Source organism: Bos indicus, chromosome 2, assembly GCF_029378745.1.
Source record: "Bos indicus isolate NIAB-ARS_2022 breed Sahiwal x Tharparkar chromosome 2, NIAB-ARS_B.indTharparkar_mat_pri_1.0, whole genome shotgun sequence".
Taxonomy (NCBI): domain Eukaryota; kingdom Metazoa; phylum Chordata; class Mammalia; order Artiodactyla; family Bovidae; genus Bos; species Bos indicus.
In genome coordinates this window covers 91,631,050-91,656,395 of record NC_091761.1, presented here as the reverse complement: position 1 = coordinate 91,656,395, position 25,346 = coordinate 91,631,050, and the positions used below count along the sequence as shown (strand labels likewise).

The 25,346-nt window shown below is 36.4% G+C and overlaps 1 protein-coding gene across 7 annotated transcripts in view; it reads left to right on the top strand.

Moving 5' to 3' along the window:
* The window catches only part of RAPH1 (Ras association (RalGDS/AF-6) and pleckstrin homology domains 1), a 102,865-nt gene that overhangs the window by 47,592 nt on the left and 29,927 nt on the right, over nucleotides 1-25,346 (top strand). For 4 of the 7 annotated variants that reach the window (XM_070770330.1, XM_070770308.1, XM_070770337.1 and 1 more), the window contains exons 5-7: nucleotides 10,528-10,608; nucleotides 16,052-16,126; nucleotides 24,924-25,001. In XM_070770330.1, coding sequence (XP_070626431.1) covers nucleotides 10,528-10,608; nucleotides 16,052-16,126; nucleotides 24,924-25,001 — 234 coding nt within the window. The remainder of the gene's footprint in view (nucleotides 1-10,527; nucleotides 10,609-16,051; nucleotides 16,127-24,923; nucleotides 25,002-25,346) is intronic. The other 3 variants (XM_070770316.1, XM_070770312.1, XM_070770324.1) reach the window with 3 other exon arrangements.

Here is a 25,346-nt window from a genome sequence, read left to right as displayed (position 1 = left end):
TTTATCAGAAATACCTCTGAGCTAAGTTTTAAAATCAGACTGTAGAAAGAATGTATTACCAGATACAGCAGTGTCACAAAGATGATAAAGAAAAAATTTAGTTTTTTTGGTTTTAGTCTTATGACTATTTGAAGCCCTTAAATTAATGTCAGTTGTATCATATTATTAAGAAGCTTGAAATGTGATTTATATTTGATACTTTATAGAATTAAGATAGCTATTAAGCTGATAATTGCTTTTTAATGTGTTTATTATAAAATGGCCACTTGAGAAAATGGCTCATATCCCCATTATAGTTCTCCTAGATTATAAGTTCTCAGCATTAACTCCATTTTAGTATCAAAGAGTTGATGCAGTGTGGTGGAAAGAACCACTGGACTTGGAGTCAGAAAACTTGGTTCCAAGTGTCACTACCCATTGGTCCTCTATGAGTTATTCAGTCTTGTGAACCTCAGTTTCTCATAAGTAAAGTGGAACTAATTGTACATAGTCTGCCTTCTTCATACTGTGGTTCAGAGTGTCAAAAGTGATATAATAGACATGAACAGATTTAAAAGATGAAGTTTTTCTGATATGATGGCGGTGAGGATAAGGAATGGATTTGTGATGAAATAAGTTTAGCAAAAGCTGAGCTTGATAAAGGAGAATTTTTTAAATTGAGTTTTGTTCATCAAGGGGAAAGCAATTTTGTTATAAGGTAGCAGCAAGAAAAAAGAAAATGGATGGGGCAGAATAAAACCAGCCTTCCGTTCAGTTTATGTCTACAATGCTCTCTAATAGAGTAAAATAATTTGTATTAATCAGAACTAAGTTAAAATCTTACAAAACATTGTTTAAGGACTTGTAGAGAATTCAAAATTTGTATCTGTTACATTGATTTAATTTAGTTGGTCAATTTCTATCAGTCACTAACTCTTGGTATCCACTCATTTACCTAGCTTCACTCTGGGCATTGTAGAGCTCAAAAGAAGCACGAATCATGATAATTTGAAGATAAATTTGAGTTTTGTTGCTTGTAAAGGAAGTTAGCAAATTATATCGAAGAATAAATTTTTGTTTATTTAGTGAGACTTTCCTAAATGGTTTATATTCTGTAGAAAACTGCTTTCTCCATTGTGAAACCTGGGCATTATCTTTAGCACCAGCTCCTTAGCATGTATCACTTACATCTATTAGACTTACCTGTTGGGATATGAGTAATATTTTATTAGAAATGTGCTTTCTTGTTTATTCTGTGTTTTGTATGTTCTTTCTTTTCAATCATATTATTTTGTGTTGGGTCAAGAGGCATGGGGGCAGGTCATGAGCTAATTAAGAATCTTGGTGTATGTTTCCATCTGTAAAATACATTCCTTATAAAAGTTCCCTCAGTAAAAGCACACTCTTTATAAGTAACAGTTGAAGAGCAAATAAAGTAAAAAGTGAAGTCTTCTCCTAGCAAACACTTCACATGGTATCTAGTGGTATCCATGGGCAAGGATGCCAGTGTACAATGATATAATATTTTAAGATAAGACCTAATGTAAAGTTTGGTGAGTAAGCCAGGAAAAAACAAGGAAAGGAGTTAAAGTTTTTTCCATCAGCCTGTTTTTTTGCCTTGCCAAGATGGGTAGAAAAGTGGTTTAACAAATCTGGAACTTGTTTCAGTATACTTTTTTTCTGGATCTAGTCTGTTCTGATTCAAGCCAAGAAAACTGAAGGAGGCTTACTAGATCCCAGCCCCATGTATTAAATTGCCTCCAGACTCAAATACAGTTTTTTACAAAATACTTTAGCTTTTCATGCATGGAGTTAAAGAGTCATGAAGTTCTAAAGAGACTTGTTACCAAAAAAAAGAAAAAACTGCTGCGCATGGCACATGTGCATGCTATATTCTGCTCCCAGGGGAAAGCGCTTTCTACTCTCTTAGCTGATTCTTGGTGTATTTACCTATCATTAAATCTACAGTTATATTGCTGTATCTTGATTTTTTTTTTTTCTTCAGTTGTTTGTGTTACTGACTGACTTCTCACTTTGGAAAATGAGGATATAGCTAATTAGGATATAGCGCTCCTTAGACAGTTCCCCTCTTTTCTCCCCTCCCCTTCCAATTTATTTTGGTTGGGTAACTATTCAGTGTTTATATTATCATGACCTGTATACTTGCAGTTCACTACTGAACTGTATATACTTTCATTACATTCCCTTTTGGGGACATTACCTTTTGCTTTTCCTGGAATTCTTTAAAATTTAAAATAGTTTTTTCTATGCTTATTACTATTTCAACTCTAAACTTTCTCCCAGCTGATTAAATCTTTTATTTGGTTTGAATAAAATTGGTTTTATTAGTTTCATCTTCTTAATATTCTTTTTTGTCTTTTGAAATCTTTAGTATCATCATTCTTAGGTCTTTTCTCTCAGGTGGGTAAGCTGCTCCACGGAAGACTCTTCCAATCCCCTGCATGGAGGGCATGTACTTTGTTGTCAGGGCTTTACAGCCCCTTGGGAAAGAAGGCATGGGGTATGGAATGGTCCTCATCACGACCTTCCATTTAATCGTTCGAGGTCAGGGTTTCTCACCCATTATCACTGTTCACATGCTGGGCCAGATAATTGTTTGTCGTAGGGAGCTCTGCTGTGCATTTGTAGAATGGTTAGCGGCATCCTGGCACCTATCTGCTAGGTGTCAGAACTGAATGTCCTGTGCTGTGCTGTGCTTAGTCGCTCAGTTGTGTCCGACTCTTTGCAACCCCACGGGCTATAGCCTGCCAGGTTCCTCAGTCCATGGGGATTCTCCAGGCGAGAACACTGGAGTGGGTTGCCATGCCCTCCTCCAGGGGGTCTTCCCACCCCAGGGATCAAACCCAGGTCTCCCGCATTGCAGGCAAATAGATGCTCTGCCTTCTGAGCCGCCAGGGAAGCCTGCCATAACTGCATACATCCTTCTAATTATAAAGTCTCCAGACATTGGTACATGTTCCCTGGAGGCAAAATTGCCCCCATTTGAGAATCACTGTGTTAAATAGAAAGGTTTAACAATAGCAGATCTGAGCCTTTTTTTTTTACCCCATGGGAAATAACCTTGGATTTTCCTTTTCCTGGCATTCTTTTACTAGAAACTTGATTAATATAGAATGTATCCAAGTAATATTGTTTATTGTAAATTGACCCTGATTGGTGATTGCATATGGACCAGGAAGACTGTGAGTGAACTCTAGAAGCCTATGAAAAGACACTGTGCTTGATCATGGTGTGCAGTGTGTGACTCTTGTAAGTGAGCATGAACATATGCCTACACCGACTCTGGAATCTACACACATTGGCTTCAAAATGCACGGCTGCTTCCTGTGGAGTGTGAAGTTTCCCTAGGCCAGGGTGATGTCTGTGCTTATTCACATGATCTCTTTCTCTTACAATGGTCCATAAAGGTCCCTGGTGGGTTGTGTAAATCCCTTCTGAAGATAGCGTTGTCGCATGCTAGCACATTGTCTTTCTGCAGAACTGAGTGAGCCTGGTGCCAAGCTGTGGTCTCTTGGTCCTATGAATGAATATCAGTCTGAACCTGAGACCACTGCTGGTGGAGGAGAAATCTGGGAATTAACTGCTTTCTCAAATATGCTTTCAGCCAATCCTGCTTTTAGTCCCACCTTCACTTCTGCTGCTTCGCTTTGAGGTTACAAAATGTAAATTGGGGTGCTTCTCTGCTTTTCTCCAGTTTTGACTTAGCATTCAGCTTTCCTTGGGCATGCTGAGTTGTGTACACTCAGCCAGATGCTTCTAGCTTCCAGATTTTTGTCATGTCTTCTCATGAGTTTGTCTTTAACACAACAGCAACAACAAAATCCTTTTTCTTTGTTTTAGCAGGATTTATGGAGGGAGTAGAACTGCCTCATTGGCCATTCATAGTCTCCTTCTCCTGTCTGTAGTCTCTTAGCCGTGGAGTGCCCCAGGGTGCAGGCGTCAGACTGCCCTTCTCTCTGTCTACTCCTTTGGTGATCTTATACACTGACAACTCCCCAGTTTTAATCCCCATCTCATTTATTTAAGGTACACTAACCCCCCTTACATCCTAATCCCTCTATAACAGTGGTTCTCAACTAGAACCTAGTTTGTCCCCCAGGAGACACTCAGAAATGTCTGGAGACATTTTTGGTCATCAGTGATAGAAGGGTGGTACTGATGTCCGGTAAGTAGAGACCAGGGGTGCTGCTAAAATCCTACAATAGGACAGCCCCCACAACAAAATTATCTGACCCAAAATACCATCAAGGTTGAGAAGCCATGTTCAAAAGTCAGTTAGCATCTATCACTCACTGTCAGCAATACGGCAGTAACACCGTGTTGTGCAAAGCTGTCTGTTGACAGTTTCTGATAAAGATCAAGAAAGGACCGGCATTAAACATCTTTAGGTTCAAGGGAATACAGGTTTCTTTAGCCAGTGTCTCTCCCTGAACTCCAGGCTCATGCATCCTCTTTCTAATCAACGCCTGTATTTGGTCATCTGAAAAGTAACTCAGATTTAACTGGTCTAAAACTGAAGTCCCGATCTTTTCTCCCAAACTTATTCCTCCCACAGTCTTCTCCATCTCAGTTAACGGCTATTATGTCCTTCCAGTTTATCAGCAAAATGCTTAGAGTCTTTACCTCCTCTTTGATTCCCCATCCTCCTTCCAATCCAGCAGCCGATTTTGTTGCCCTAACTTCAGAATATATCCAGACTTGATCACTTCCCACCACCTTCACAGCCATCAGACCAACATCGTCTTGAGACACACAACTAGTCTTCTGTGTTCACCATTCCTTTAACAGTCTGTTATCCCCATGGCAGCCCTGAGTGGTCCTATTAAAGGTAAGTCAGATCTTGCCCCTCCTGTTTTCAAACCCGAAGGCTTTGTATCTTACCTGTTTTCAAACCCAAATCCCTGCAGGGCCTTACCAGATGGGCTTTCTATGGCTTGCCCCTACATTCCTTTCTTCCCTCCCTCTCTTGCTCTATCAGTTCTTTGCCAATAGTCAGAGCCTACTTTAGAGCCCTTTTACCTGTCCCCCCACCCCAGCCTGGATACACTTCCTCAGGACAGTACCCCTTTACTGCCTTCAGGAGTTTGCTCACATGTCACTTTTCCAGTGAGGCCTTCTCTGATCACCCTGTTTTAAATGAATTCTTCTTCCTCTGTCCTGTGAGTACTTACCTCCCTTTTCTTAAAAATTTTTTATTTGTTTATCGCTGCACGGGGTCTTTGTTGCTGCGCTTGTCTGTTCTCTAGTTGGAACAAGCAGGGACTACTCTGTTGTGGTGTGTGGACTTCTTGTTGCGGTGATTCAGAGCACAGGCTCTAGGCACAGGGGCTCAGGAGTTGTGGTAGGAGGGCTTGACTGTCCCACGGTGTGTGGGATCTTCTCAGACCACAGGCCGAATCTGTGCTCCCTGCCTTGGCAGGTGGATTTCCAGCCACTGGACCACCAAGGAAGCCTGTTATCTCCCTTTTCTGCTTTATTTTTCTGTTTATCACCATTTAGAATAGTATATATTTGACTTTATCTTACTCTAAAAATTTTGCTTGTGTGTCTTTTCCACTTGAATGTAAGCTCCATGAGGAGAGGAATTTTCAAAATTTTTCTATGATTCCTAATGTATCTTTAGCATCTAGAACATTATTTGGCTCAAAAGAGAAGCAGTCAGATATTTGAACAAGCATTTAAATATATGCACGTGTTCAATTCATCTTTGTCTAGAAGTTCTGTACTCTAAAATTATCAGCACTTTTCTTTCAAGATGGTTAGACAGAGTGCTTCAGGTGAAGTAGCATATGAAAATCTGATAGTGAAACTTTTTTTAGACACCTCTAAGTTCTTTAGAGGCAGTAATTATACCTGTTCTAAAGAAACCTAGGACAGAATAGTTACTCTCACTGAAGTTTAGTGACACTAATACCAGTTAGAAAAATCAATTTGAGATTGGTACTATTGCATCTTGGGGATGTGGGTATTCAAACCGCCCATCTGAAAACAAAGTAATTTTATAGCTTTTCTTTCTACCTCCTTGCTCTCTGAAGCCAACGGGGTAGGCATAGTATTATTTCACATCAGGAAGAGTAAGTCTTTTTCTTTTGCCTTTCTTTCTTGACTCTTGTTGAAATACTGTGCTTTCAGGCACTTCACATATGTTATTTCATTTAAGCCTCCAACTGTCCTTTTGGTAGGGGCGTTATTCCAAAGAGGGGATTAAGTAGGTCAAATAACTGGGAAGTCTGTTTTTGAATTCCAAAACTAGAACATTTACCTCCCAGCTTTTATCAGTGTCTTAAAAGTAAAGTGAAGCTGATCATCAAAAATGATTATTTCCTGAATGTTTGATTTAGCATAAAAATATGAGTTTATTCTATGGATAAACATAAAAACGAATTACAGAATTTTAGTATTCTTAAGAAATCCATCAGTAGTGTTCATTTGCTGTTTTTAAATTTAGAATTCATTGTAGCTGAAGTAATAAAGACTATAGCAACGTGAAATAAATGTTACAGTTGACTTACTGGTACTTTTATTCACATTAAAAGATAAAACAATACTTTTTAATAAGATAGCAGTTTGCAAACTTAAATAGTTATTGCATGTTATAAATTTTATATAAAGTAGGGTTTACTGATAAAAAGGTTAGTGCTATAATATACCTGTATATTTATTCTCTGGTGGGATTTAAACTAACAATTCCTCTGAATTTGCAATCTTATACACAAAAATATATTTTTTAAATGAAAATGCTTTTAGAAACATTTACTGAAGCTTATGGTAGGTTCAAAAAGTTTGCTGAATCTTTAAGAATATTTGATGATGTATTGTAAATATTTTGATAGGAGAAATTTCTAAATATCTGAGCTACTAAAGCTTTTCAATGTTGTGGTTTTTTTTCCCCCCTCATGTATATAGGTTTTGTTTTTTTTTTTTAATGAAATCTCTATGGATACACCAATGTGTTAATAACTTGTGATATGCAACATAGCATATGATAGCTTCAGTGTAATTCCTTTACTTCTTTCACTTTCCAGAACTATTTCAAGAATAAATGTGTGCAGAAATCTTGAGATATTGGAAAGAAAACAGCAGTTGTGTTTGTTGTAATATCAGGTGGCATTGGCCTTGAGGTCCCAAGTTATTCTCAGAAATCAACTTTTTGCTCTGAGATAATAACTAGATGGGAGCTCAGGGCTTTCTGAAATTTTAAGAGGCCTGTGTATCTGAAAGATTGGCGTTACTAGTTATTACAACTACGTTTCTCCTAAAATTCTAATGGCTATGTTGCTGCATCTTACTGAAATTTATCCACATGTACCAACTTGGTGTTTTAATTCTAGATTTCACTGGCCTAGGAAGGTAATAGAAGGGATAGGTACAAACACACCACCCAGTCAACACTGGCATATATGCCCTGATCCTTGTTTTGTGGATTTTAGATACCTGAAAGTGAAAAAGCATTTTTATTTGGGTTTAGGTCTGTTTTGTTTTGTGTTGGGAGAGCTGGTAAAGAACCTTATACTGCCTATATAATGGCCAGTTAAATATCTAGGAGAGGAATAAAGAGAAGAGGAGGGGAAATAGAAAATAATATCAGCTACTGTGTTATTGCTTATTCTGTGCTGTGCTTATTCTGTGCTGGCTTTATGTATCTTAACACTGAATTTGTACAGAGCCTTGAGAATAGGTACCATTACCACTATTTTACAATGAAAGGAACTAAAGCAGAAAGTGACTAGGTAACTTTCCCGAGGATTTGAACCCAGGCAGTCTGGTTGTAGAGCTCCTACAGCGTTACCTTGCTGCTTCATCATAAAATTGAAGGAGAATCTAGACAAGGCTAGACCAGCCCGTGCATCTCAGATCCAAGCCTAGAGACAGAACCACATGGGCAAAGAGATTTATGTAGTAACATCCCCATCTGGTGGTGTTTTAGTATATTCCTGAATATGTTGTTAAAATTTAACAACTATAAGCTAGCTGTAATCTAAATGAATTGAGGTTTAAATAAAATTCAAATGATGGCTGGTGGTTTCCCATTCTTCTACTAATAATAATGTTATTATTACTCCTTTAGTTTTTATAGTAACATTTGGAGATAAATGCTGTCATTATACCATTTTACACATGAGGAAACAGGTTAAGTAATAAGCCCAGAGTCATATTGCCAGGAAATGACTGAGCTGGGGCTTGAACCCAGGCACTCTGGCCACCCCATTAGGGTCTGGATTCTTAACCGTCATGCTATATTTATTTTTAATATTCGTGAAGAGCACATAACCTCAGTATAAGATGGATGTAAATCTGTTTTATTGAAACATTAATATGCGTTCACAAACCTCCACTTTCTTCCAGTTGTTATCTAAAGTGTTAGCTACCAAAAGAAAATGTTGTATTTTGTAACCACGACTCTGGTTGAAGGTCATTCGTTTCTTGATTATGGCTCATATTTCAGATCACTGCTTTTCTACACATCCTCCCCAACAAGATTCTGGCTCATAAATGGTACACGTTATAGGTTCAGTTCAAGAAAGTAGTGATTCATAACTTACTTTGCTGAGATTTGTGGAGTTTTTGAGAGATTGATAGAGAAGGTGATAGCTTTGTAACAAATGAAACTTTTTGAAACTGAGACAGTGTAGAGCAAAGTTTATGTGAGTTGACCTTCACATTCACGTATGTGTTTTAAACACAGATTTTAGATTTATGAAAGTACTGATAAAGACAAGGTAAAACTGGGGACTTCCCTGGTGGTTCAGTGGTTAAGATTTCACCTTCCAGTGCAAGGGGTACAAGTTCAATCCCTGGTCGGGCAGCTAGGATATGCCTCTTAGCCAAAAAAAAAAAAGCAAACAAACATAAAACAAGCAATAGTGTAACAAGTTCAGTAAAGATTTAAAAATTGGTTCCCATTGTCTTTGATACTTCCCATGTGTACATTCATCTTTGGTAAGGATGTGTTGAATTTCAATAACTAATAAGGTTCCATCATACTGTTTAACATGGCATGTAGCCATCTCTTGTTGAACACCTTAGATTATGATTTTTTTTTAACTAGCCAGTAAGCATTTGGAAATATGATGGGAGCTTGTGTGAGACTGAGCCTAGTGAGAATAGATTTATTTTTTAACTTTTTATTTTGAGATAATGTCAAGCTTAGACAAATTTGAAAAAATAGTACAAAGAACTCACGAAAGTCTTACTCATGTTCACTAATTTAACATTTTGCCACATTTACTGTATTATTTTATATATATATGTTTTTTCCCCTGAACTAGTTGAGAGTTGGTTGCATTTTTCATGTCCTTTTAGCTGTTAAGTACTCTATTCGTAAGAGTGAGGATATTGACAATATAGATTTGATAGGCCTCCCATTGATGTGCTGACTGACACAGTGTTATAGAATGTGTTGAGTGAGAAAATAGAGAGAGAGGAAAGCAAAATCAGTCTTGGTCTGGCCAAGCCTGTGGCATGAGAGCCAAGAAGAAATAGCTATTCATACATTCCATAAATGCTGGAGTACCTGGACACTGTGTTGGGCTGTAAGGGATAAAACTGTGAACATAATACACGGTGTCTTTATGAGATTATAATTTATTGTATGAGGAGAGGGATGTCAGAACAGACAACCAAAGCAATTTTAGTACAGTAAGGCAAGTACTATAAGAGGAAAGACAGTAACTTTGGTTAAAAAGTCATTGATGACTTTGAGAATGAATTACAGGATGCATTATAACTCAAAGGATGAAGACTTTGGAGAAGAAAGGTGGATGCTAGATTGCAGGGAATTATAAGTGCAAGAGGTACACTGTAGCTGAATTCGGGAAACTTTGCAGTAAAAAGTAGAAAATAATAATTTAACAAGAGGAAGGTACTCAAAAGAATATTTTTCCGTCCTTCCCATCCCCAATAAGCTGGACCAGTTGAGTGTCAGAGACTGGGATATTAGAGGGGGAATGAGTGGGATCTAGGACATGGTGTAGCTTTGGAGGGGAGAAGCAGGTATTAACTCATGGAACTGGAGAGAAGGATGAGAATATGGACATAGCTGTAGGATACCTTTTAGAGATGAAGATTGTCAGGATAGATCCGTGTGGTTTCCTTAGAATGGAGGGAAGTGAGGGCATATGAAGAGGTGAAAGAGTGAAACCAGGAACTTGAAGAACTTGGAAACTACTTAGAACAAGCTTAGAGGGAATGATAGAGAGGAGAGAAGAGAGCGAGTGCTGCCAAACAGCAGTTAAGGCCCATTTGAAGTTCAGAATTATGAATTGGTACTGGACAAGGTATTTCTGGGTAATTCTGCCATAGAGCTCTACTGTCCAGAAGAGTGAGGTTATCTTTAAATTGTAAAGAGCTAGGATCATGAGGTTCTTACCTTTTCTATTTCTGCACAATACAATGAGGTGCATGCAACTTTTCATTACTATTTTGTTTCAACAGTTCATTTCAGTGATCTTTTCTCTTCCTGCATGGTAATGAGAACTGCCCTTTTCCACCTCCTTTACCTATCATTTTCTTCCTGCATTTTCACAGCATGCTATTTCTCTGAGATGTCCCAGCAAGCAGGCCAAGCGTCATATTGACTTCACAGAAGAACAGGCTGAACTGACACCTGTAAGTTCTGTAATCATGTCTGTTGGGACTACTGAAGTATCAGTGAAGAGGAATGCATTCTTTAGAACTCCTGATGGTTAAACCTTGTCATATATCTCAATTTTTTGAATAGAAATTAAACCAGGCTTAAAAAATACATGAGCATATGAACAACCATATGATACAGTACCATTACATATTAATACTCATGGTAAGATTGTGTTGGTGATAGTGTATCTGGTATAGAGAAATTTTGTATTGGAACCTGAACCACATACTTTCTTTTTTGTTCTTAAGCTAAGGGCTTCTGTAAATTTCTCAAAATATTACTAAATTTAACTGTTCTTCAGAATGGGGATATCAAGCATATGACTTCTGTACCAATGCTTAACTGAAACCTAATTTCTTTAAAAATGTTTCCTCTGGTCATTGATTAACGAACCTGGATGTTTTAGAGCTGTGCTGTTCCATGCGGTGACCACTAGCCAGATGAGGCTATTGAATACTCCAAATGTTAATCCAAATGGAGATGCACTATAAAGATAAAAATACATGCTGGACTTCAAAGACTTAGTACAAAAAAATAAATAAAAGATGCTAATATTAGTTTATTTCACCATTTTCTTTTTACTTTTTTAAAAAATGCAGTTACTAGAAAATGTTATATTTGTAGCTCGTATTGTTTTTCCATTAGTGCTGTTTCAGGGTCATCTATGAAGCATTGAAAAAAAAATTCCCACCCCCCCCCCCCAGTTGAATAAGATTCCCTCTGACCTCTCCTTCTCCCCTCCTCCTCTTCCTCCCTCCCTTCCTGTCCTTTAAAAATACTGGTAGTAACCCAGTGAATTGATTTCACAAGTCACTACTGGGTTATATCCTGCTTAGTGAAAAACTTTCTCGAACCTTACCTCTGGCCTGTGCCCTAAGGTCCTAAGTACCAGCCACACTTACTAATCATATCTGCATTGTCATCTCTTCCACTGAGGCAGCAGTGCTCAGTCCTTTCAGCCCCAATACCCATATCTTGTAACAAATAATTTATAACATTATCTTTACTATCCCAAATGAAATTCATAAATAATATAACTTACCTACACCCCCCCCCCTTTATAGTGGTTTTAATGCCCTATCACCTAGTATGAGGGAGAAATAGCCAAAAGTAATTTATGATATTTTAATGTATATATTTTCGTTTTTAAGTGGTTGGCCATTTAAAAACTGTATTAAAAGACACAATGAAAAAATAGTCAAATCCTACACTTACTTACAATAAGAACTTTGGATTTAAGAAAAGGGAGAAGATCAGAAGTCATTTTTACAGGAAAAAAAGAAATATGAGCGGACCCAGAATTAAAACATACTATGACACATCATAACAGACAAAACACACACCTCTATATAGTAACTAATAAAAGGGAAATAACCTTAAATGAAGTAGGAATAATGTGCTGATACAATTTATATATTACCAAAGAAAAGAAAATGAAGAAGTGCAAAATTCTTGCAAATAAAATGACTTTTATTTGTAACTGTAGTGACAGAATTATTCTCTGCCTTGTAGCGTGGGGTTAGGTAGTAATAAAATGATTTTTACATTTGACTTTTTACATTATAGATTCTCATTGTGCTGTATTTTAAATAACTCTGAAAGACAAGCAGTTGAAATATTTTAACACAATCTGTGTTAATGAAACTCAGTGAAATTCCAGCCTTTCATTTCTTTTCTTTATTAGTATTTAGTTCTTAATTCTGTTAAAAGCAGTTTCAAAACTCTTATCATTTACTTGCATGTGACAGAGTGCACTCTGATGCTACCAGTTTTGGTATTGGCAATTTTTTTTTATACTTCAAGCTGATTTTCCATTGGCGAAATGATTTCCCAATGTAATGAGTAATTCTTGGTAAATGTTGAACAGATTGTGCAGGCTTCCCTCAATTTCTGGTAAGTAAATAGCATTCCTGGAATAGTCATTGAATATCAGAATTACACAGAAATACTTTGTGCTTATATGTAAAATGGAGTTATTGAGTTTGAAACTCAGATTGTTATAAACAGAAATTCCCAGCTATATGATTTTCCATATAAGGACATTAAAAATTCATGTGTGACATGGGACTCTGGTTGTTAATTCTGTGGCATTGTTCCATGCTTGCAGGGGATCTAGTGTTTATGACTTCCCTCCTCGTAAATACCAGTAATGCCCCTTCGTCCTCACTGTGACAGCCAGAGTATTGTGACAGCCCAGAGTATTCCCAGCTTCCCCTGAAATGCCTCCCAGAGGGAAGCACCACCAGCACTGAGAACCACTGGTACCTCCCTTTGCGTTGTCTGTGCCCTCCACCCCACTCGGAGCTGCCTGCTACTCATCCTGCAGGACGTTAGACTCGAGGCCTTTCCAGAAATAGTCTGCGGAACCTCTGATTTGGGTTCAGACACTGTCTCTGCCTCTTACTACCACTTACTGCACTGTAGTTGTCCGTTATCTCCCTATTAGATGCAAAGCTCTGAGACCAGGTAATGCCTGTCTTGGGTACCTTTGCATCTCCTGTGTCTGGCATGGTTCCAGGCTCAACATTGAATAAATAATTGAGTAAATGAAAAAAGGAGAGAATAAAAGACAGAAAGATAACAGGCTAATAAAGAAAATGGGCTATTTTTAATGAATTAAAAATAGGCTGCTGACTTTGCATTAGTGGTGAATGAAAGAAAATATAAGAAGGCCCTACATGCAGCTATGTGCATTTTTGTTACCCAGAAACATGTACCAAGACAGAGACTAATTTAATGATGTGCCCAAAGCACTGTCTTTCCCTTCTCTCAGTCCTCCAACTGAACACCACTCTCCTCATCCCTCTTGCATCCTTCTCCAGTAACCAGACCTCCCTCCACCCCCACCTCCATTCTGAGGAATTCTAGAGCCATGTGTGACTGGCACCAGTAGGGAAAGATAGATAAAGGAAGGCATTTATTGACAGAAGGCATTTGCTGCTTCTGGTTTCTAGATTTTTGATTTTTCAGCTATAATCCCTGTAGTTAGAGGGAACATGGAGCCCTAACCTCCCTCCCTGCTAGCAGTTAAGTAGTACATGCCTGTCCCAAACACGTGATTCATGATCTTGTTCAGCTACATTTATGGTCTCATTTTTTAGATGTGTCATTCTTGGGGGTCACCAATCATGATTATCTCCTTTTTTTTTTTAAAGTTCAGTATTTAAATCTTATTTTTGAGGAATATTATTTTTGTACAGTATTATTATGCACAATAAATATTATTTAAACCTTCAATATTTTAAAATCAGTAACTTCTACTTCAGGGTCTCTAAACAAATACAGTTAGATAAAATCTGATCAGATAGTTTTTTGGGTTTTTTTTTTAGTAATTTGAAGTCTTGAGGTGATTTGAGTTTGAAGATGAAGTAAATTTTGTAAGACTTTTTTTAAAGTTTGAACTTGAATTTAATGTCTAGAGTTTTATTTATTTTGGGCTTCTCTGATGGCTCAGACAGTAAAGCGTCTACCTACAATGTAGAAGACCTGGGTTCGATCCCTGGCTGGGGAAGATCACCTGGAGAAGGAAATGGCAACCCACTTCAGTATGCTTGCCTGGGAAATTACATGGACAGAGGAGCCTGACAGGCTACAGTCCATGGGCTTGCAAAGAATCAGACATGACTGAGCAACTCAAACCCACACAGAATTGTATTTACCAAAGAATAATTGGTTTTGATGGCCTTAAGCAAAATTTTTTTTTAATTTGAAAAATAATTATCTACATAGAGATATTCTATTCATTTTGGGCATCTCTGAGAAAGTAATTTTTGTGAGTAAGATAAATAAGACTAGGCTTTCAAGAAATTATTTTCTATATGTTTTACGTAATCATGTAATAATATGTTTTCGTCACTATATAGGAATAACAAAAAATGAATAGGAAAAGGGCAATGAAAGTTACAGTTGGTCTTTTTAGTTGTCCTCAGTATTCCTCCTGGTCTTAGCTAATTGCTAACCTCAAATTAAATTCAGTTTGCAGAAATTCTGCTTATCTACTGTTTTTCTAATAGACAAGTCAACTAATATTTACCTTCAGGAGATGATACCATCTAGGTAATTGAAGGCTTAGAGATGATTTTCTTTGTGCTTGTTTGACCTTGTTAGTGCTGATATTGATGAATATATTCAATTTTTGTTTTAAACCTTGGGGTTTTTGTTTTGGTTTGGTTCTGGCTGGTTTTTTACCACCTAGGTGTGGGTGAAAGGGCAGGTATGCTTGTAAGGCTCATCTTGAACTAAAAAAAAACACACAGGCAATGACATACAATATAGCAAAACAACTATAGTATAGGTACAAGTAAAAGTTGAGTTAATGTTATTTTTTGTAATAGTATTTTAATTTTGAAGTAGTATTTTGTATTATCTGTGACAGTGAGCTTTATGAGAGTAGGTGCTGCTTTAGTATTTATTTTTCTCTCTAAAAATTTGTTTCTCAAGAATAACTTGACAATAACTTGATATATACTTAGATTTATAAAGTATAATATTGTGAAATATTTTATATAATTCCACACAACTGTGCCATGCATTATTTTAAATGATGGTTAATAACCACATAACATTAAAAAATACTTAGAATTATTTAGGGATAAGCAAGTCTGAATTACACATATATCAAAAAAAGCTGCAATTTATACTGTATGAGTTCAATAAATATGAATGCAATACTGAAACAATTTAAAGGGAGAAAAGGACACTTGGGAACTGTGTTATTCACAAATCATTTTTATGAAAATATATAAATTTAACCAATTTAAGGTGCAACACTTCATAATATTTTGTTTATGTCATTCGTTTACAAGTCCTTTACTTGGGCAGTGCAGTACTATTAGTATGTAATAAGTGAATTCATAAAATTTTACTGAAAACATGATACCATTAGGCAAAATATTTATAAACATTTTTCCTCTTGTAGCTATGGTAGCAATGTGTAGCTATCATTGATCAGAAATAATTGCAGAAGTTTTAAAACTGAGGTGTGTTTTTTTTCCCCTCCTCTCTCATTTAAAGCTATATAGGTCTTGTATAGGCTTTAACAAGAGGAAGAAATATGGTTGTCATTGGGTTTTGACACCTACTTACTTGTGCTGCATGAACAGCACTCGCAAGCACAGCCCTGGGAGACAAGCTGCTGCTCCATGATCTTTGCAGGGTGTGATCCCTTTTCCCAGAGTGAGGGACCATCAGGGCTAGAGCATGACTCTTGGCACAGGCGGGTCTCTCCCTTCCCTTCTCTTCTTTTTTTTTTTTCTGTTTTTAAATTTAGGTACATTTCACTGAGTTTAGGTGAAATATGAAATTAATGGTAGAGAATCATTCTTGCTTTGTCTACTTTATATTTTAAACTCATGAAACCTCCACTGACTTCTATTGCCTTTTTTTGTTTTGTTTTTCTCTCTTTTCCTGCACAAGCACTCCTATCTGGACAGGGAAACCTCCCTTCTTCTGAGAAACATTGCAGGAAAACCTTCTCATTTGCTGACCAAGGTGATACTTCTTCCACCTGCATGTAAATATTTATTGCCTTGTAGGTAGAATGTAATTTCTGTTTTTGATTGTGCTCTCAGATTACTGAGGTTGTGCTTTCTTGTTTCTGCATCCTTGTTCTCAATAGAGGTATTTTTTCCTCTTATTGAAGGTAATTATTTATTGACCTTAATGACTATCAGAAAATATTGAGAGTAGAAAATATTTGCAATAGTTTTTCTAGTTTTTAACTTTTATAAATACCTGACAATCTTCCTAAGTATGTTGCACTTTTCTAGTTTAACATTGTGTTTCATTTTAAAGTCTAAAAATCATTGCTTGATTTTAGCTTTTACTACTAATGGTCATGCATGCTGTGAGTTTCTTTAGCAAACTTTGTTTTCTAATTTTTGTTTATATTATCAGTGCCTCATTTAATTATTTATTTATATAAACATAATCTTTACATTAGTTTAATAAAATTAGAAGAGCAGGCTACAATTTAAATTTCTCAGTTCTTTGTCCTCAGAATGGTTTGAATTAGTCTAGCTGGATTTTCATTGGGCTGGTATTTTACAATTTAAAATCATTTAACCATTATCATCATTAACTCAAGGAAGCACAGGATAGAGGGAGTTGAATAGCTTTCTGCCTCTTTACAAATCATGTTTTTATTTTGTTACTTAAATGTTAAATTCAAGCATGTCTGACTTAGTTATAGATAGTTTCTGAAGAATATACAAATTATGGCTAATTTCACTAAATTTTTATTATTGTATCTGAAATTTTCTTTAAAAAAATTATTTAACTTTATAAACTTGCGAAAGAAAATGGTAAAGCTAAAATTAAAATCTCCCTGAGTGTCCACATAAAGAGAAGACCCAAGAATCAGCGATAAGAACTTTCTTTTTCTTGAGTTTCTCTCCTGGAAGGAGATCTAGGAATAGGATAGAAGCAGCTTAAAGATGAGGTAAGTTTAGAAATCTAAGCACATGATAGCCATGTACTTTATAACCATAAAGTTCACTGTCCCTCTGGAATTCACTCTCAGAGCCTCATTTAGGATCTCTCTAGATCAGACTTCTCTCCCTGAGAGGTTGCGGTCACACATTTCCTGGAGGATGCCCAGCACCTCCGATTCTTTGAGTCTTCAGCTCTCTTACCCACACTATCCCTGAGGCCTCATAGTTTCCATCTGTTGTTGTTTTTTGGCAGCTCTATTTCTGTTCAGGATGTTTCCACTCTCCTAGTTGCGCAGGTTCAAGCCATCTCATGCTTCTCTCCTCACTTACTGTCTCAAAGCTCTAATAAGCCTGTCAGAATCGTCAGGATTGACTGAATTCATCCATCCATTTTATTCCCATTGCCACTACCCTAAAACAGCCTCATATTTTTTCTGTTTTTGCCTGTCACACCTCCAGTACATTTTGTACACTGCTCTCAGGTGAAGTATAACATTTTGCCGTTTCCATTGTCTGTTTTTCAACATATATTTGTTGAGTCTTGTACTGTGTTAGGTGCTGCAATATAATACTGTATAAAGTGGACATTTTCCCTGCCCTCAGTCTTTAGGAATGTAGATAAAAAGAACGTTTACACGCAGCACGTAAACAAATTCTAATCATGTTAAGTACTATGAAGGAAACAAGTGAGTAATAGGGAATACAAGGGGGAGGATTAGAGCTACATTTCCTTTAGATGGTAAGGTCAGCAAAGGCCCTTCTAAGGGGGTGACATTTAATTTAAAGTATGAAGGATGAAAAGCAGCCAGCTTGAGGGTGAAGGGAAATGTTCCAAGTGGAGAGGTGCATGAGAAACGAGCCTGTCATGTTTGAGGAGCTGAAGAAAGACTGTGTTGCTGGAGCCACAGTAGTTGAATGAAATATCTTGAGTTGTGTTTGGAGAGGTAGACAGGAATCATTAATTCAAGGCATGCTGGGGAGTGTGTGTGTTTTTTTCCCCTAAATGCTGTGAGAAACTATTGAAGAGAGTAACTTCATCCATTCAACAAGTGGAAAATAGTTGTTTGCAAGTTTGGGATAAATGCAGTCACTTCTCATCTCCTGCCTGAGAGCTGTTGCCACCCACTGCATCCACAGTAGAGCCCTTGTGCTCCAATCTGAGTATTGGAGTGGTGGTATCACTGCTGTATGTAGCCAACATCTGACTCTAGCTGCCTCTATATCCTGCCCTACTTATATACAGTTACGCATTTGTCATTTGAAAATAACTCAGCGCAGAACATGAACATTTAGGGTGGAGTGGGGAATGGAGTCAAGGGTGAGGTGTCAGAAGTTCCTAGATAACCAGAGCCACAGGGGCCTCTCTTTGTCAGTGCTCTCTGTACCATAGTACATGGCTGTTTTGAAGCTAAGTTGAGCTTATACTTATTTCAAAATAAGTATTGTGTCTGATTCCCCAAAAAGCATGGTGTCCCAGTTACTGACTCACCTCTGATCTGCACTTTTCCAAACTAGAACTTTGTAACACTTGATAGTTGAACACAGAAAAATGAACACAGGAACACTGCTTAGGGCCTGGAATGCAAAAGGAATGCTTATTGCTTGTTTCCATCATCAATCCAATTGTCATTATACTACTGCTAATGAAATAACTACCCCGTATACAGTTCTGAGGGGCTTCCCTGGTGGCTCAGTGGTAAAGAATCTGCCTGTAATACAGGAGACATGGGTTCTATCCCTGCTTTGGAGAGATCCCCTGAAGGAGACACACTCCAGTATCCTTACCTGGGAAATCCCAAGGACAGACGAGCCTGGCCGGCTAAAGTCCATGGGGCTTCAAAAGTGTCAGACATGACTGAGTGTCTAAACAACATACAATTCTGAGCGGGGAGCCTCTGTAAAAGCAATGCAACCTGTTTCTTCTAGGAGCGGCATTACTCCCAGCACAGAATGTTTTATAAATGGGAGCAGTATGCAAAGGACCCGTTGCTGACCTGATGCCCATAAGTCTCTGGGTGCCATCCAGAAGACTTTTCCTGACCTGATACAGTAACACATCTTTGTCCCTCTTTATTCCCTTAGCCTGCTTTATTTATTTATTTTTCATAGAACTTACCACTGACTGACTTCTCATCTCTCTCTCTCTCTGTCTCATGTTAAATGTAAACTCCATGAAATTAGGAACTCTGTATTCTCTGCATTCAAGCCCAGACCTACATAGTTGGGACAAACATCTGTCATATAAAAGAATGGTCCTCTAGTGACCATCAAGGTTTCAAGGACTGCTGTACTTGTTAACCACCATTTCTTCAGAGAAGTTGTAAAACTGCTTGTATATTACTGAAAGTGTTTTATCTTTGATAAGCAGTTTTTATTTACTATTATGCCCCCAAAGTTTATGCTAAAATCTTTCCAGACAGAAGGGATGTGACATAATGGGAAGAACAGGTAGTTGTTCACTTCATAACAGCCTGTATGATCTTTGAAAGATAATTCTTTCTGGACCTAAATCAGTACAATGGACATAATAATTATGTTAGTCCTGCATTATTGATAATTAAATGAGGCACATGCCTTATAGTACATGGCAAGTGGGTGTTTGATTAATATTAGTTCTCTTCTTAGTTGAGAATGTATTTCATGATTTCTTCAGGGGGAAGTAAACTAGTGGTTATGATTATTTTGGTTCTAAGCAGTTTGATAGAACATTTCATGAGCAGTAAATTGTTCATCACTCCAAGTTTTCTTTGAATCGTTTTAAGTTACATAACTTTATTACTGTTGTAATCTGTTAAATAAACTTGATCTAAAAAAAAAAAACACCTAACTTATTTTCAGCCCCTTAATTTCAATCCCGTTTGTTCTGAACCCAAAAAGCCTTAATCATTTCATAGTTGAAGGAATTCATAGCCAGTTCTTTGCAACTTTAACTTCCTGTAAGTATTCTAATTTTTACTCTAAGAAAATGCTGTAACATTTTGTAACCACAGCATTAGCTTTCATTTAATCATAAGATCTTCACTGAGTTTTTGTCCTTTATGTAAATTTGAGAAGGCTTGGCATTTGATGGTTATTGATAGCCACACAGGAGTTTTTCAGGCGGAAAATAGGTTGTTTCTTGCCCTTTTAAGAGAAAGGGTAAGAGAAAAAGTTAAGTTGTTATATGTGTGAGGTATCTTTTACTTACGTTTAGGATGGTTGTGAGACAGTGTGAACAAAGGGATAGTCCAAAGATAAGGGGCATAAAACTTAAGACCTGATTTTGCCAACTTTAACAAACAGAAGAGAATATGAGACGAACAAAGCTTTGTTCTTTGTATTAATCTTGGCCTGCAGACATTGAATACAGCTTTGTATTGCCTAAAGAAACCGTTAGATGTCTTCTAAGTATATAATCTATAAATAACACATTAACAAAGATTTATTGATCTTTGCTGTATCACACGGCGCTCTGATCTTAAAACAGTTTCTTCCTTTTCTTGGTTGTTACAGTTAAAAGTTATGATTCTAGATTAAATATAGTAGATAAAAACCAAACTTCCTGAGGAAGAGCTTATTGTCCATGGGAAGTGTAAAGTACTATGAATCTTGCAATTTGATCAAATATTTGTATTTCATTTTGCTCCAGTGACATTCAAATTCTAAAAGTTAGAGGCTTCTTGCAGAGATTAATTATCCTTGCTAATGGACTGGAGAAGAGTAAACTAAAATGTGCCCACACTGAAAGTAAGCATGTGTGTGCATGCTCACTTGTGTCCCTGTGTGCTCAGCTGCGTCCGATTCTGTGACCCCATGGACTGTAGCCCGTCAGGCTCCTCTGTCCATGTGATTTCCCAGGCAAGAGTACTGGAGTGGGTTGTCACTTCCTACTCCAGGGTATCTTCCTGAGCCCAGTGACTGAACCCATGGCTCCCGCATCTCCTGCATAGGCAGGCAGATTCACAGCACTTAAATTCGAATTTGAGGCAGCTATAACACAGACCAACTTATATAGTTAATTAAGAGTAGTATTTTGAGCAAATGGAAGAATAGCTAAATTTGGATGTTAAAATAGCCCCACCTGGCTGTTCTACATAAAAATGGTTTCTTATTGATGGCTAGGGAATCTAAATTGGTTGTTTCTCTTGTTTCTGTAATCTTTTCTTCCTGGGTGTCAACTTTTTAGCCTTTGGAGCTGAAACTGATCTGGGAGTTGAAACTAATCTTATAATTGAATGACTTTTTATGTCAGTGCTTCAAAAGATAGCATTGATTGTATTCTATTGTATTTGGTAAATAATAGTATACTGAAAATGGAAGTATGAAAATACTGCTTTGGTATTTATAACCAGTATCAGAATGTTATATTAAAATTTTTATATTCCCTTTTTGAAAAGACTATTTTTAAGAGCATTTTCAGGTTCACAATAAAATTAAGAAGATATAGCGATTTCCCATATACCACTTGCCCTCACATGTGCATAGCATCCCCATTATCAACATCCCCCACCAGAGTGGTACATTTGCTGCAATTGATGAGCAAGTATAGGTAACATTATTATCACCCAGAGTCCATGGTTTACATTAGGGTTCACTCTTGGTGTGTATTCTGTGGGTTTGGACAAATGTATAATGACATGTAGCTATCATTATAGTATCATACAGAGTAGTTTCACTCCCACAGAAATACTCTGTGCCACTTATTCACGTCCCCCGCACCTCCCGCCCCCAACCTCTGACAACGATTATTCTTTTTACTGTCTCCATAGTTTTACTTTCTCAGGATGTTGTATAGTTGGAATCACATAGTATGTAGCTTTTTCAGATTGGCTTCTCTCAGTTAGTAATACACATTAAAGTTTCCTCCATGTGTTTTATGGCTTGATAGCTCTTTTTTTTTTTTTTTTTTGCTTTTGTGAGTTAGTTGCTCAGTAGTGTCTGACTCGTCGTGACCCTGTGGACTGTAGCCAGCCAGGCTTCTCAGGCCGTGGAATTCTCCAGGCAAGAATACTGGAATGGGTTGCCATTCCCTTCTTCAGGGGTTCTTCCCTACCCAGGGATTGAACTCAGGTCTCCTGCATTCTTTTTCTTTTTTTTTTAAGCATTGAATAATAATATTCCATGGTCTGGATGTTGCATAGTTTATCCATTTGCCAACTGAAGGATATCTTGGTTGCTACCAAGTTTTGGCATTATAAGGAAAGCTGCTATAAGCATCAATGTGTTGGTTTTTGGGTGAATGTACACTTTCAGCTCACTTGGTAGATACTAAGGAACTTGATTACTGGATGGTGTTGTAAGAGCGTGTTTAGTTTCGTAAGAAACTACCATAGTATCTTCTAAAGTAGCTGTACGATTTTGCATTCCTCAGGGAAAGATGAAAGTTCCTGTTGTTCCACACCCTGACCAGCGTTTGGTGTTTCCAGTGTTTTGGCAGTCTAAGATGATACATGCGTAGTGGTATATCGTTGTTTTAATTTGCAGTTCTCTAATGATATGTATGAGCAGCTTTTCACAGGCTATTTGCCATCTGTGTAATCTTTGGTTAAAAAAGATTTCGTCAAATCTTGTTTTGGTGAAAACCTTCTGTTCAGGTTTTTTGCCCAGTTTTTAAATTGAGTTGTTCATTATCTTACTGAGTTTTAAGAGTTCTTTTATGTTTTGGATGATAGTCCTATTATCAGATATGTCTGATAAATATTTTACTAATATTTTCTCCTAGTCTGTGGCTTGTCATTCTCTTGATGTTCTTTTTCTTAAAAATATTTTTTGACTTTGAAGACATCTTTTTTTTTTTTTTTTTAATTTTGCAGGCTAGTTATAAAAGAATTTGGCCTTGTAGAAGTTCATGTTTATATTCCAGGTACACAAAGCATTGATTCTATCAGTTCTTCTTCATCAGACTTTGAGATTTAAATTTGCTTTTCAGAAAAATGAAGTGAAAGTTGAAATTATGCCTTGGAAAATTTCTTTGTAGCAGCTATTCATACCAATATAAGGATGTGGCAAATGAACCATGAAGAAACATACAATCATTATACCCTTGAGAAAACACTCATAAAACTTCTGCTGTACTCTTTTCCAAAATATATATGGTCAAATAACTGATTTCATAAAAACCACTGGGAAATACTCGTACTTAAAATTCCTTTATAAGAGTAGTGCTCTACTCATCAGAAACACACACAAAATTTGGTAATTTAATAATGATTTTGTTTCTCCAAGACACAGAATTCTAGACGCTGAGAATTTTAAAGACAATAGTCTAGTTTTCTCATTTTATAACCTTCTTTAAAAAGAAGAAATATATATCTTAAAATATACAGTCAACATGTTTTATAATTCTGTAGTTTATTTGCATAAAGGGGGAGATAGGATGATTTAATCTTTAATCAAAGGAGTATATATACCTAAGAATCTAAGAATCCAGTCTTACTCCTCTCTGTCGTTAAAATGCACTTCTTTGTTCTCTGTCTAATTGGGTTTGCAGATAGTATTTCCTGACCTTGGTTATTATGTTAATTAACTGACTGCTTTCATTGAAATGGATCAGATTTCTGGCAAACAAGCCCACTGTTTTCCCTGTTTTCTCTGTTCTGCAGAGTAGTAAATACTAAGCTTGAAATGAGGGAGACAGCCTAGAGTATGAAATGAGAAGAGAAGCAGATCAAAAAATAAGAAAGCTAACAGAATTTAAGAGAACAGGGAATAATCTATTAAATGAATTGAGTTTAACTTGTTTTTTTGCCCTGGAAACTTCAGTTTTTTAATGAAATAACACATGGGTTGTGATTATTAATCACAATCTAGAGCAGATAAAGTCTAGTTGATGTAAATAGGTTTCTCTCTTCTTTTTTAAAGTCATGTTAAGTAAAGGAATATATAATATGGTATTTTATATTTTCTTAGATATTTTAGATATTTTCTAGAGCAACCAAGAGCATAGAATTAAAAAGTAATTCTTTATTATAAGCAAAGGTTTACTTTCATGAGTTTCTTTCAACTGGAGATTAATGCTGCAATGTACTATGGCCTCTTGCTGGAAAGTACAAGTAAGTACAAGGTGTTACAGTACTATATGTTGTTCTAGGAGAGAATAGGAAATGTTTTATTTTATTTAAGTATAGTTTTATTTTATTGCTATTCATTTAAATTTGTGAAGCAGAAATTACTATAAGTTAAATATTTGGAAAATTACATATTTTAGTGTGAATTAAAAACAAAATTGAATTTAGTGACATGAGACATTGATTATATTGTGTGATTGTTCCAAAGCAGAGTAAAACTTAGAATTAAATGCAGCCTCCTCTGTTCATATTTATGTATTAATGAAAACATACCTATATTTTTATTATGATTGTTTATATGGTTGCAGAGAGATGAATTGATGCTGGGGTTTTTTTTTTTTTTTTTTTTCTGTTTTTATGATGATGATATGTTTTCATTACAACAGGACAAAATGTTGATATGCAAAAGATTGCCCATACTTTCTAGGGGAGTATAAATTCAGAGGCACTGGCAAGCCCATAGATAGCCTCGTTTTCCCTATCTTGAAACCTGAAATTTGTCTGTTTCAGAATGACAGTCAAGAATAAAACTGTTGGATTAAATTAAACTAATTTACCACAGCCCTAGAATATGAAAATGTAGTCTTAATATAAGAAATCTTCAAGTGCGCATCTTAAAAAATTTTTTTAATAATATGTCTGCTCTCACTTTGTGAACCTGGTTATTTCTAAAATGTGCTCTATATTAAGTGTGTGAAGTTATATTCTTACGGAAATTCAGTGTTAACAGCGTTCTTAAGGATAAAAAGACTTCTCAAAAAATTCTCATTATTTTAACATTAGTTTATCTGAAGTGCTTTGTGTCCACAGGAAGAACAGGCAGCAAAATTGAAAGCTGAGAAGATCAGAGTTGCCCTAGAGAAAATTAAAGAGGCACAAGTGAAAAAGGTGGTATTTGGGCTTTTTCTTGGTTTGGGATTTTTGTCCATCTTATGGGTTTATTAAGAATTGCCTTGTTTATATAATGTAACTGTAAGATGCAGCAAGCTATAGCAGGGCATTTCTTTCTAAATATATTTCCACATGTATTTTTTGGTGAATAAAATACATTATAAAAGAAATAACTTTTCTGGTTCTAAATTCTAAAAGAGGAAAACAAAATAGCTTTATTATAATCTTATATGTTACTTTAATTTTTAAAAAAGCATTAAATTTGTTTAGTTATTGAATACTTAATTTTAGAATCTTCTTCTTACATAATAGAGTCATTATTTGTGTTTTAACTTATATTTA